The 12697-nt window shown below is 46.4% G+C and overlaps 1 protein-coding gene across 1 annotated transcript in view; it reads left to right on the top strand.

Annotated features, from left to right (window-relative positions):
* Nucleotides 1–12697, top strand: part of LOC140719872 (uncharacterized) — a 52838-nt gene that overhangs the window by 24676 nt on the left and 15465 nt on the right. Inside the window, exons 5-6 of the mRNA XM_073034797.1 lie at nt 611–727; nt 10999–11166. Coding sequence (XP_072890898.1) covers nt 611–727; nt 10999–11166 — 285 coding nt within the window. The remainder of the gene's footprint in view (nt 1–610; nt 728–10998; nt 11167–12697) is intronic.

Below are 12697 nucleotides of genomic sequence, written 5' to 3'. Positions count from 1 at the left end.
TGGGGTACCTTATCAAATGAATTGCTTAAATCCATATACACTTCATCTGCTGTTCTTCCTTCGTCAAAGAGTTTAGCCACATCCTCACAGAAATGTAATCAGGCACGTGAGGCTCGACCTGCCCTTGACAAAGCCATGCAGACTACTCCTAAATATTTTATACCTCTCCAAACGTTCATAAGTCTTGCCTCTCAGGATCTTCTCCATTAACTTACCAACCACTGAGGTAAGACTCACTGGTCTATAATTCCCTGCGCTATCTCTACTCACTTTGTGTAATAATGGAAGAACATTCGCAACCCTCAAATCTTCGGGAACCTCTCCGTCCCTATTGATGATGCAGAGATCATCGCCAGAGGCTCAGCAATCTCCTCCCTCGGCTCCCTCTATAGCCTCCTTTACATTTCGTCCGTTTCAAGCGACTTATCCAACGTGAAGTTCTCCTAAAGCTCCAGCACATCCTTTCTGAATATCTACATCGTCAAGCTTTTCAGTCTGTAGCAAGTATCACTACAGTCACTATGTTACTGAAGTGAACTATTCATTGAGTAGCTCCTATGGATTTATAAAGTATATATTATGGTCTTATGGTTGTATGGTCTCTCCGCAGCGGCGCAAGAACAGGAGTCGAAAGTGAAGATCGGAAATAGACCGTACCGTCTGATCTGCCTACTCTGCCTAGTTACATCCGCCTTCATCGTGATAGTGGCCGGTCTCTCGATTCATGGTGAGTGGAACGGTCTCCGGGTGGAGTCAGACCATAAATAAAGAGAGTGGAATAAATTGTTATTGTAAAACACCACAGTGAAACCATCCCCCTCCCCCTTACGGTAACACCGATTAAAAAAAGCTCACCATAGGGAAGTGGGATGAGGTCCTGAATTGTGAGTTTCGGGAAATAGGCAGAAGGCTGAAGCACAGGACCGCAAGGGTAGTGTTCCCTGGATTGCTGCCTCTGTTGCGTGATAGTGATGGTAAGAAATGGAGGAGATGGCCGTTGAATGTGTGGCTGTGGGGTTGGTGCAGGGGCAAGCTTTTAGATTTTTGGATCATTGGGATCCCTTTTGAGGAAGGTGGGAACTGTACAGATTAGACGGGTTGCACCTGAACTCGAGGGGAAGCAATATCCATGCTGGTAGGTTTGCTAGCATGGTTCGGGAGGATTTAAACTAATTTGCAAGGGGGATGGGACCCGGAGTGATAGAGCAGTGAATGAAGTGCATGGAATAAAGCCAGATCTAATATATAGAGAGGCATTGAGGAAAGAGAAGACGAATAAAGTGTGTAAAGGTAGTAAGGAAGAAGGGCGAAAGTGCGTCCACTTCAATGCAAGAAGCATCACGAACAAAGGTGATGAATTGAGAGCTTGGATACATACATGGAATTATGATGTAGTGGTTATTACGGAGACTTGGCTGGCACCAGGGCAGAAATGGATTCTCAATATTTCTGGAAGGGGTGGAGGAGTGGCATGACTGGTCAGCTGCAGAAAGGGTGGGTAATGTAGCACTATCCTCTTTTGTGTCAGAATGAGTGGAATTCAGGAACAGGAAGGAAGAAGCTACTCTATTGGGAGTATTCTATATTCCCCCTGGTAGCAGTAGAGATAGCGAGGAGCAGATCTTGGAAAGGTGCAAATTTAAGAGGGTTTTTATCATGGATGACTTTAACGTCCCGAATTTTGATTGGGAATTGATTAGTTCCAACGGTTTAGACGGGGCAGAGTTAGATAAATGTGTCCAGAACGGATTCTTGTCACATTGTGTTGACAGGCCGACTGGGGTAATGCCCAACTAGATCTAGTATTAGAAAACGAACTGGGTCAGGTCACAGATCTCTCAATGGTGGAACATCTGGGGGACAGTAACCACCGCTCCCTGGCCTTTAGAATTATCATGGAAAAGGCTAGAATCAGAGAGGACAGTAAATATTTTAATTGGGGAAGGGAAAATATGAAGCTATAGGAATAGAATTTGCGGGTGTGAATTGGGATGATAATTTGCAGGGAAATGAACTATGGACATAGAACCGCAGAACATTGAGGCACAGAAACTGGTCTTGTGTCTTTTCTTGGCTGTGCCCAAACATTTTTCTGGCCAGTCACACTGACCTACACTTGGACCATATACCGCCATACACCTCTCATCCATGTACCTGTCCAGGATTTTCTTAAATGTTAAAAGTGAACTTTTCCCCCTTCACCCTTAACCCATGTCATCTGTTTTTTTTCCTTCCCTGGCCTCAGTGGAAAAAACCCACTTGCATTCACTCTATCTATACCCATTATAATTGAATATACCTCTATCAAATCTCCCCTCGTTCTTCTACGCACCAGGGAACGCACACTCCTAATCTAAACTATATAACCATTAAGCAATTACAGCAAGGAAACAGACCAGCTCGGTCACTCTAGTCCGTGCCGAACGCTTACTCTCACCTAGACCCACCGACCTGCACTCAGCCCATAACCCTCCATTTCTTTGCTGTCCATATACCTCTGTAATATTACTTTCAATTACAATATCGAACACGCCTCTACCACTTCTACTGGAAGCTTGTTACACACAGCTACTACTCTCTGAGTGAAGAAGTTCCCCCTGGTGTTTCCCCTAAACTTTTACCCCTTAAATCTCAACTCATGTCCTCTTGTTTGAATCTCCCCTACTCTCAATGGAAAAAGCCTATCCACGTCAACTCTATCTATCCCCCTCTTAATTTTAAATATCTCTATCAAAGGCCCCCTCAATCTTTTACGCTCCAAAGAATAAAGGCCTCACTTGGTTAACCATTCTCAGTAAGTTAGGTGCTGAAACTCAGGTAATATTCTAGTAAATTTTCTCTGTACTCTCTCTATTTTGTTGACATCTTTCTTATAATTCGGTGACCAGAACTGTACACAATACTCCAAATATGGTCTTACAATGCCTTGTACATTTTTAACCATACATCCCAACTCCGATACTCAATGCTCTGATTTATAAAGGACAGCATACCAACAGTTTTCTTTACCATTCTATCGACTTGAGATTCCATCTTCAAGGAACTATGTACCATTATTCCTAGAACACTCTGTTCTACTTCATTCTTCAATGGTCTACCATTTACCATGTATGTCCTATTTTGATTAGTCCTACCAAAATGTAGCACGTCACACATCAGCATTAAACTTCATCTGCCTTCGCTTAGCCCACTCTTCTAACTAGACTAAACCTCTCTGAAATCACTCTGCAAGCTTTAAAAACCTACTTCATTGTCCACAACGCCACCTATCTTAGTATTATCTGCATACTTACTAATCCAATTTACTACTCCATCATCCAGATTATTCATGTATATGACAAATAAAATGGTACCCAGTACAGATCCCTGAGGCACACCACTGGTCACCGGCCTCCAACCTGACAAAGATTTATCCATTACTACTCTCTGGCATCACCCATCCAGCCACTGTTGAATACATTTACTACTTCAATATTAATACCTAACGATTGAAACTTCCTAACTAACCTTCCATGTGGAATCTTGTCAAATCTATTCAAACTTTCTTTGTAACTCAGTTTCTCAAGTCCCGCCAACATCCATGTAAACCTTCTCAGCATTTTTACCTTATTAATATCTTTCCTGTAATTCGGTGACCAAAACGTCACGCAATTCTCCAAATTCTTCCTCACCAATGCCTTATACAACCTCATCATAACGTTCCAATTCTTATACTCAATACTTTGATATATAAAGACAATGTACCAAGAGCTCTCGTTACTACCCTATCTACCTGTGACGGCACTTTTAGGGAATTTTGTATCCGTATTCCCAGATCGTTCTGATCTACTGCATTCTTCAGTGCCCTACGATTTACCTTGCATGTTCTACCTTGGTTTGCCCTTCCAAAGTGCAATAGTTCACTCTTGTCTGTATTAAACTCCATCTGCCATTCCTCAGCCTATTTTACCAGCTGGTACAAATACCTCTGCAAGCTTTGAAAATCTTCCTCACTGTCCACTACACCTCCAATCTTTGTATCATCAGCACATTTGCTGATCCAATTCACTTACTTATATTCCAGATAATCGATATAGATGACAAATAAAAATGGACCCAGCACTGATCCCTGTGGCACACCACTAGTCACAGGCACACAACTAGTCACAGGACATATGGTCGATGTTTAGGGATCTCTTGCAGGATGTTAGGGATAAATTTGTCTCGGTGAGGAAGATAAAGAATGGTAGGGTGAAGCAACCATAGGTAACAAGTGAGGTGGAAAATCTAGCAGGTGGAAGAAGGCAGAATACATGTTGTTTCGGAAGCAAGGAACAGATGGGTCTATTGAGGAATATAAGACAGCAAGAAAGGAGCTTAAGAGGGGGCTCAGGAGAGCCAGAAGCGGACATGAGAAGGCCTTGGAGAGTAGGGTAAGGCATTCCTCCGTTATGTGAAGAATAAAAGGAAGACAGGAGTGAAGGAAGGACCGATTAGAGATAAAGGTGGGATAAAGTTGTGCCTGGAGAATGCGGAAGAGAGCGAAGTCTTCAATTAATACTTATCTTCGGTATTCACCAATGAGATAGAACTTGATGACAGTGAGGACAATATGAAGGTCGTTGAATGTGCTGGAGCATGTTGATTGCAGTGGAGATGAAGTGTTGGAGTTGTTAAAATTCATGAGAACGGGTAAGTAAAGGGGCCTGACGGAATTTTCCCCAGGCTGCTCCACGAGGTGAGGATAATGATTGCTGAGCCTTTGATTAGGATCGTTATGTCCTCGTTCTCCACCGGAATGGTACCGCAGAATTGGGGGGAGGCGAAAGTTGTCCACTTGCTCGAAAAAGGTAGTCGGGATAGTCCGGGTAATTATAGACCAGTGAGCTTTACGTCGCTGGTGGGAAAGCTGTTGGAAAAGATTCTTAGACAGAAAATCTATGAGAATTTAGAGAATAATGGTCTGATCAGAGACCATCAGCATGGCGTTATGAAAGACAGATCGTGTCTAACAAACCTGATAGATTTACTTGAGGAGTTGACCAAACTTACAGATGAGAGTAGTGCAGTAGATATGATATAGATGGCGTTTAGTAAGGCGTTTGACAAGGTTCCACACTGTAGGCTAATTCATAAAATGAGAAGGCATGGGATACAGGGACTTTTGGCCAGGTGAATGCGGTATTTATTTTTTTCTGAAGAAAACAGAGGGTTGTGGTGGGGGGAGTACATTCAGATTGGAGGGTTGTGACCAGTGGTGTCCCTCAAGGATCTGTTCTGGGACCTCTACCTTTCGTGATTTTCATTATCGACCTGGATGTGGGGGTAGAAGGGTGGATTGGCAAGTTTGGAGACGCCACAAAGTTTGGTGGCCTTGTAGATAATGTCGATGATTGTGAAAAATTGCAGAGAGACATTTATTGGATGCAGAAGTTGGCTGAGAAGTAGCAGTTGGTGTTCAAAACGGAAAAGTGTGAGGAGATACACTTTGTAAGGACAATCTCCAAGGCAGTGTAAAAAGTAAATGCCAGGCCAGATGGTAGTGTGGAGGATACAGAGGGATCTAGATGTACAAGTCCACAGACCCCTAAAATTTGCCTCACAGGTAGATAGGGTACTTAAAAAAGCTTATGGGGTATTAGCATTCAAAAGTCGAGGGATAGCGTTTAAGAGTGGTGAGAACATAGAAAATAGAACAGTACAGCACATTACAGGCCCTTCAACCCACAATGTTGTGCCGACGCTCAAGCTCTGCCTCCCATATAACCCCACACCTTAATTTCCTCCATATACCTGTCTAGTAGTCTCCTAAACTTCTCTCTTGGATCTGCCTCCACCACTGACTCAGGCAGTGCATTCCACGCACCAAACACTCTCTGAGTGAAAAACTTTCCTCTAATATCCCCCTTGAACTTCCCTCCCCTTACCTTAAAGTCATATCCTCTTGTACTGAGCAGTGGTGCCCTGGAGGAGAGGTGCTGGCTGTCCACTCTATCTATTCCTGTTAATATCTTGTACACCTCTATCATGTCTCCTCTCATCCTCCTTCTCTCCAAAGAGTAAAGCCCTAGCTCCCTTAATCTCTGATCATAATGCATACTCTCTAAACCAGGCAGCATCCTGGTAAATCTCATCTGTACCCTTTCCAATGCTTCCACATCTTTCCTATAGTGAGGTGACCAGAACTGGACACAGTACTCCAAGTGTGGCCTAAGCTGTGTTTTATAGAGCTACATTATTACATCGCGTCTCTTAAACTCTATCCCTTGATTTATGAAAGCTAACACCCCATAAGCTTTCTTAACCACCCTATCTACCTGTGAAGCACTTTTGAGGGATCTGTGGACATGTACCTCCAGATCCCTCTGCTCCTCCACACTACAATGCATCCTGCCATTTACTTTGTACTCTGTCTTGGAGTCAATCCTTCCAAAGTTAACCACCTCACACTTCTCCAGGTTGATCTCCATCTGCTACTTCTCAGCCCACTCTTGCATCCTATCCATGTTTCTTTGCAATATTTGACGATCCTCTACATGATCTACAACACCACTAACCATTGTGTCGTCTGCAAACTTGCTAAACCACACTTCTACTACCATATCCAGGTTGCTAATAAAAATCACGGAAATTATAGGTCCCAGAACAGATCTTTGTGGTACACCACTAGTCAAAACCCTCCATTCTGAATGTACTCCCTCCACCACGACCCTCTGCCTTCTGCAGGCAAGTTAATACTGAATTCACCCGGCCAAACCTCCATGGATCCCATGCCTTCTCACTTACTGAATACGCCTACCGTGTGGAACCTTGACAAATGCCTTACTAAAATACATGTAGATCACATCTACTGCAGTACTCTCATGCCTGCTCACCAATTCAAATAACTCTATCAGGCTTGTTAGACGCTTTCTGCCTTACACAAAGCCATGCTGACAGTCCCTGAACAGACCATGATTCTCTAAATGCCCATAGATCCTACCTCTAAGAATCTTTTCCAACAGCTTTCCAATCACAGTCGTATGTCTCACTGTTCTTTAATTAATATAATTATGGCTGCCACTCTGTCTATTCATCTTAATATCTTGTACACCTCTATCATGTCTCCTCTCATCCTCCTTCTCTCCAAAGAGTAAATCCCTAGCTCCCTTAATCTCGGATCATAATCCATACTCTCTAAACCAGGCAGCACCCTGGTAAATCTTCTCTGTATCCTTTCCAGTGCTTCCACACTTTCCACATCCTTCCTACTGGACACGGTACCCCATGTGTGGCCTAAGCAGTTTTTTATATCCCTACTACCCTATCCCTATACCTGCTATTTTTTTTTTTTGGATAAGGGGTCAACATTCGCCTGACCCCAATCCTCTGGTACCTTTCCCGTGGACAACGAGGACATAAAGATCCTAGCCAGAGGCTCGGCAATCTCTTGCCTTGCCTCGTGGAGCAGCCTGGAGAATATTCCGTCCGGCCCCGGGAACTTATCCGTCCTAATGCATTCTAACAAATCCAACTCCTCCTCTCCCTTAATATAAACATGCTATAGAACATCAACCTCACTCATATTGTCCTCTCCGTCATCAAGATCACTCTCATTGGTGAATACCGAGGAGAGGTATTCATTGTGGACCTCGTTCACTTCCACAGCCTCCAGGCACATCTTCCCACTTTACGTTGAATCGGTCCTATCTTGACTTCTGTCACTCTTTTTTTGTTCACATGATAAATAATGCCTTGGGGTTTTCTTTTACGCTACACGCCAAGGCCTTCTCTTGCCCCCTTCTTGCTTTTCTCAGCCCCTTCTTAAGCTCCTTTCTTGCTACCCTATATTCCTCAATAGACCCATCTGATTCTTGCTTCCTAAACCTCATGTATGCTGCCTTCTTCTACCTGTCTAGATTTTCCACATCACTTATCACCAACTGCTCCCTTCCGTTTCCTGACTGACCCATACTGACTCAAAAGAGGATCCTGCTACAATACCCACCCTTTCTTCAGCTGTAATAGTATCCCTGACCAGCAATGCCACCCCTCCTCCCCCTTTCCCCCATCTCCAGCCCTTTTAAAGCACTGAAGTTCAGGAATATTGAGAATCCATTCCTGCCCTGGTGTCGGCCATGTCTCTGTAATGGCCACTGCATCAGAATTCCATGTATGTATCCAAGCTCTCAGTTCATCAACTTTGTTCCTGATGCTTCTTGTATTGAAGTATCGCACTTTAGCCCTTCTGCCTTACTACCTTTACACCCTTTATTCTGCTTCTCTTTCCTCAATGTCGCTCTATATTTTAGATCTGGCTTTACTCCATGCACTTCTTTCACTGTTCTGTTGCTCCGAGTCCTATCCCCCTTGCAAATTAGTCTAAACCCTTCCGAACCATGCTAGCCAACATACTTGCATGAATATTGCTCCCACTCGAGTTCAGGTGCAACCCATCTAATCTGCAGACGTCCTAACTTCCCGAGAATAGATCCCAATGATCCAAAAATCTAAAACCCTGTACCAACTCCTCAGCCACGCATTCAACTGCCATCTCCTCCAATTCTTACCATCACTATCACGTAGTACTGGCAGCAATCCTGAGAACGCCACCCTTGAGGTCCTATTCTTCAGCCTTCTGCCTAGTTCCCGAAACTCACACTTTCGGACCTCATCACACTTTCAGCCTATGTCGTTAGTACCAACATATATCACGACTTCTGGTTGCTTTCCTTCTCGTACCAGGATGTCGTGCACCCGGTCAGAGACATCCCGGACCCTGGAACCCGGGAGCAACAAACCATGCGGGTTTCCTTCTCACGTCCACAAAATCTCCTGTCTGCTCCCCTGACTATAGAGTCTCCAATGACGACAGCTCTCCTCCTCTCCGTCCCACCCTTCTGCACCACAGGGTCAGACTCAGTGCCAGAGGCCCTGCCACCGTGGCTCACACCTGGTCAGTCATCCTCGCCAACAGCATCCAGGACGGTAAACTTATTATTCAGGGAAATGGCTACAGGGGTGCTCTGCACTAACTGTCTAAACTCCTTCGCTTTCCTCCCTCTGACTGTCACCCAACGACCTACTTCCCGCGGCCTCGGTGTGACTACCTCCCTGTAGCTCTCGGCTATGACTGCCTCGTTCTCCCTAATGAGTCGAAGGTCATCCAGCTGCTGCTCCAGATTCCTCACACGGTCTTGCAGAACGGCCAGCCGCAAGCACCTCTGGCAGATGTGACTCTGCGGGAGAGGGGAGTTCCCCCAAGACTGCCACATCTCACAGGAGAGGTACATCACCGTCTCAGGAGGCATTGCAAAGACTAACTGGGAACAAGCTCGTCCTCCGCCTCTTCTCGTCGATGTCTCTCGAGTCAAAGCCTCAAATCTACACACCTTCACTGGCCCACTCACTCACAGACCACTTTCCAAAGGAAAGTGAGGTAATGGTGTAGCTCTATAAAACTCAAGTTAGGCCACAGTTGGAGTACTGTGTCCGGTTCTGGTCGCCTCACTATAGGAAGGATGTGGAAGCATTGGAAAGGGTACTGAGGAGATTTACCAGGATGCTGCCTGGTTTAGAGAGTCTGAATTATGATCAGAGTTTAAGGGAGCTAGGGCTTTACTCTTTGGAAAGAAGGAGGATGAGTGGAGACATGATAGGGGTATACAAGATATTAAGAGGGATAGGTAGAGTGGACAGCTAGCGCCTCTTCCCCAAGGGAGCACTGCTCAATACAACAGGACCTGGCTTTAAGGTAAGGGGTAGGAAGTTGAAGGGGGATATTAGAGGAAGTTTTTTTTTTTATTCGGAGAGTGGTTGGTGCGTGGAATGCACTGCCTGAGTCGGTAGTGGAGGCAGATGCACCAGTGAATTTTAAGAGGCTGCTGGACAGGTATGTGGGGAGTTATATGGGAGGCAGGGTTTACGGGTCGGCATAACATTGTGGGCCGAAATGCCTGTACTGTGCTGTACAATTCTATGCTCTATCTTCTATAACAGGGACACTAAAAACACAATCCAGACTCATGCTGACTCCGACACGCCATTCACAATAACATCAACAATCCTCTTAACTTATTACGGTCACGACCTTTAACGAGACACAGACACACTCCTAACCCGACACCGACACGACCATCGCCTGGACACGCCTATGGCTGTCACACTGACCGCATGGTACCCTTCAGTAATATCGATATGCCCCTGATGGTGTTTCTGATAAACTCCTCAAGGAAGCACCGAAACCCACCTCACAATGACACCCACACGTTCTTCACCGTGACGCTGAGGTTGCGTACACCGTGACATCTTCACGCTCCTCAATGTGATCAGCTCCGCACCGCATCGTGAAAAAGACTCAGAAGTGACTGTAACACCCCTTACCGAGACAGTTTAGCTTCTCAACATAAGACCAATGCACCGCTCACTGAGGCAATTACCCTCACCTCACCCTGACACAGGCAAACCCCTTAACAGATACCGACACCTAAATTCACAATGACACCGACATAGTCCTCTCCGTGACACCTCTCCGTGACCCTCTCACACACAGCGTGACCATGACGTCTCTCACCGTGACACAGACTCACCCCTCTCTGTGAAACCAGCCCACCTCACACCATGGCACAGACACTCCACCCACCGTGTCTCAACAAGCCCCCTCGCCCTGACATTTTCCACGTCTTGACATCGAGATACACTTCATTGTGATCTGGCACAACTCTGGCCGGGGCACAGAATCTCCTATCACAGTGACACCGACACGTTCCCCACTGAAACTCGGACATGCCCCGCACGATACTGATGCAGACCCGCATGGTAACAACAAAACCTTCACCAGGACATTGCTATACCACACAGTGTGATACAGACACGCCCCTCAAGGTGGCGCCGACGCCTCCCACTGTGCCACCAGCACATCTTTTACTGTGACACGCTTCACCGTGACACTGACACAACACTCTCTGTGACCCGTTCGGTAGCATGACGCTGATTCACACGTCACTGTAAACGCTAAACATCCTTCACCATCTCTCTCAGTATCACAGATTCGTCAGTCGTACGAAACATGTCACCGGAACTCTAATCTGTCCGTTCTCAAACGAATGCACAGCGATCTCCGTCACCAGTTCACGGAGATGGAAACGAAGTACAGATCTGTCAACGAAACCAAGGCTCAAATCTGTGAATTATTGACCAGCAGACGAGGTGAGGCATCATCCCCCTCTTTCACCCGCTCCTCATCACAGGGCAGGCATAGAGAGAGGAAGCGTCACTCTGTGCTTGACATCGGGAGTTTGTGAAGAGATGGTATGGAGGGTGATTCACTCTGTGCTTGACCCGGCGAGCGTGATGGGGCTGCATGGAGGGCGTTTCCCTCTATCACTGAACCAGGAGTGTGTGATGGGACGTTGTGGAGGTGGATCCACTCTGTGTCTGACCACGGGAGTGTGAGACGTAACATTACAGCTTCACTCTATGTCTCACTCCGGGAGTGTCTGATGGGACAGTACGGATCCAGCTTCACTCTGTGTCTGACAGCGGGATTATCTGATGGGACACTGCCCAGAGAGATACACCCCATGTCTGACCCCTGAAGTGTGTTATGGCACCGTGGAGAGATATTTTTACTCCGAATCCGGGAGTGTTTGACGGCACGGTGTGGAGGGAGATTCAGTCTGTGTCTGACCCCGGGCGTGTGGAATGGGAACGGTGTGGAGGGAGATTCAGTCTGTGCCTGAATCCGGGAGTTTGTGATGGGACGTTGCAGAGGGGGTTTCAATCTTCGTCTGAATCCGGGAGTGTGTGATGGGATCGTGGAGAGACAGCTACAGTATGTGTCTGATTCGTGTAGTGAGTGATGGGACATTGCAGAGGGAGCTTCACTCTGTGTCTGACTCCCGGAGTGTGTAATGGGATTGTAGAGAGAGAGAGCGTTTGTGTTTGATTCCAGGAGTGTATGATGGGACAGTGCAGATGGATGGTTAGTCTATGTGACACCGGATTGTCTGATTGGATATTGTGGTGGGATTCTGACCACGTGAGTTTGCCATGGGAGGGTGCGGGCGGAGTTTCGCTTTGTGTGAGAACACAGGTGAGTGTGATGGAACGGATCAGAGAGAGCCTCACTCTGTGATCTGCCAGGAATTGCGTGATGGGACGTAAAGATGGAAATTCACACTGTGTTCGACTCGGGAGTGTGAGATGGGGTCGTGTAGAGGCAGATTCACTCTGTGACTGACCCCGGGAGTGTATGATGGGACGTAAGGATGGAGATTCACACTGTGTTAGACTCGGGAGTATGAGATGGGGTCGTGTGGAGGCAGCTTCACTCTGTGTCTGAAATTTTCTATGTGGTGCGTTGAGAAGCAGACGATGGAGAATCGCTCTCACTCCGATATTCGTCGTGTGCGCTGAGGGAGTTTCTTTCTGTGTCGGAACGCTGGAGTGTGTGATGGGGCCGTGGAGAGAGAGATTCAACTATGTCTGATCAAGCTGTGTGTGATTGGACATGGTGGGGTATCTGAATTCTGTTCCCTGAACCAGGAGTGTGTGAGGGGCGGTGTTGAGGGAGCTTTACTCTGTGTTTGATCCAGGGAGTGTGTGAGAGGCTGTGTGCAAGGAGTAAAGCTCAGAATCTGACCACGGAAGAGTGTGACAGGACGGTGTGCAAGAAACATCACTTCGCGTCTGACCGCTGGAATGAGTGTCTGTGTCTCACTCCCAGAGTGTTTGATGC

Source organism: Hemitrygon akajei, unplaced genomic scaffold (genome assembly GCF_048418815.1).
Source record: "Hemitrygon akajei unplaced genomic scaffold, sHemAka1.3 Scf000033, whole genome shotgun sequence".
NCBI classification, from domain to species: domain Eukaryota; kingdom Metazoa; phylum Chordata; class Chondrichthyes; order Myliobatiformes; family Dasyatidae; genus Hemitrygon; species Hemitrygon akajei.
The sequence above is the reverse complement of the archived record's forward strand: the minus strand, read 5'-3'. Positions and strand labels throughout refer to the sequence as shown.